Below are 1,153 nucleotides of genomic sequence, written 5' to 3'. Positions count from 1 at the left end.
ATTTTAATTAGTAGAGTATCGAATAAATTATAATTTGTAATATAAATTAATAGAAATTAACTTTTTAGTATTAAGAAAAAGAGAGAGAAACGCGTCTTTTAAAATTTTTGTACGTATTTATTTCCTTTCTCTCTTCTCTCTCTCTCTCTCTCTCTCTCTCTCTGTCTCTCTCTTTCTCTCTCGATTTATCTACATATTACGATAATAAGCATCTCATATTTGTCTAAAATTATCCATTCGTGACATTAAATATATCTATTCGCCGAATTAGGCAAATAAACCTTGGAATCCTATTGTATTGGAGTCCTATTCGATGCAGCTCTGATTCTCGTGTCACGTTAACATTTGAATGCCATCTTGATAGGCAAATAAAATTTAAAAGTGGATGGCCACATTTATGCTGAGAATACGAATCATCATTTGATTTCACGAATTATTTCATCATCTTTGCTCAAATCGATTAAAATGTCTATAAATTCTTTCCTTTAACAAATAAATATTAATATGGAGTTTAACTGTATCTATATTTAAAGATTCCAAAGTTATTAATTTATCATTAAATGCATCTGATTCTCATTACCATTGCATCCTAATATTTTTAAAAGAAATTTAAGGATCGTTCATTATTGCGTCAGTTATCTTTTGAGAAAATCTGGTTGAAAATATATGCTTTATCGATAAGATAAAAATAAGTCGTATAATCGATTTCTGATTAGTCTTACCTGGCGGATGTTGACTTTAAAGAGCCATTCGCATAGAGATCGGCTGCCATGTCACCGTACCGGTGTCAGCCCGATGGCATCCCGATCTTCGTGAAATGCTCTGAGGAATGTACAGCTGGGATCTTATCGCTCTTGTTTATTCTTCCCTCCCTTCGTATTCCTTTGTATTTCTTTCGTGGAAAAGCAACAATCAACCGTATTTGGCAAGGATTCTTCGAAATTTTGTCACTGACAATCGTCAACCTTGACCGGGATCATTCTCATTGTGAATGAAACACCAATTGCTTCGGTCTAAACACGCTCGTATTATTGACATTATCTTCATATATCACAATACACGATATTGCCAGTTCTTATATGGTATATATATATATACATATATATATATATATATATATATATATATATATATGTGTGTGTGTATAGTATAT

General features: G+C 31.7%; 2 protein-coding genes across 2 annotated transcripts in view; one reads left to right on the top strand and one right to left on the bottom strand.

Annotated features, from left to right (window-relative positions):
• LOC105626881 overlaps positions 1-1,153 on the top strand; it is a 16,990-nt gene that overhangs the window by 10,923 nt on the left and 4,914 nt on the right.
• The window catches only part of LOC105626880 (serine/threonine-protein kinase OSR1), a 35,445-nt gene that overhangs the window by 33,251 nt on the left and 1,041 nt on the right, over positions 1-1,153 (bottom strand). Inside the window, exon 2 of the mRNA XM_012208171.1 lies at positions 723-965. Within this exon, the coding sequence (XP_012063561.1) occupies positions 723-772 (50 nt within the window). The 5' untranslated portion in view covers positions 773-965. The remainder of the gene's footprint in view (positions 1-722; positions 966-1,153) is intronic.

Source organism: Atta cephalotes (assembly GCF_000143395.1).
Source record: "Atta cephalotes unplaced genomic scaffold scaffold00007, whole genome shotgun sequence".
In the NCBI taxonomy this organism is placed as follows: Eukaryota; Metazoa; Arthropoda; class Insecta; order Hymenoptera; family Formicidae; genus Atta; species Atta cephalotes.
The sequence above is the reverse complement of the archived record's forward strand: the minus strand, read 5'-3'. Positions and strand labels throughout refer to the sequence as shown.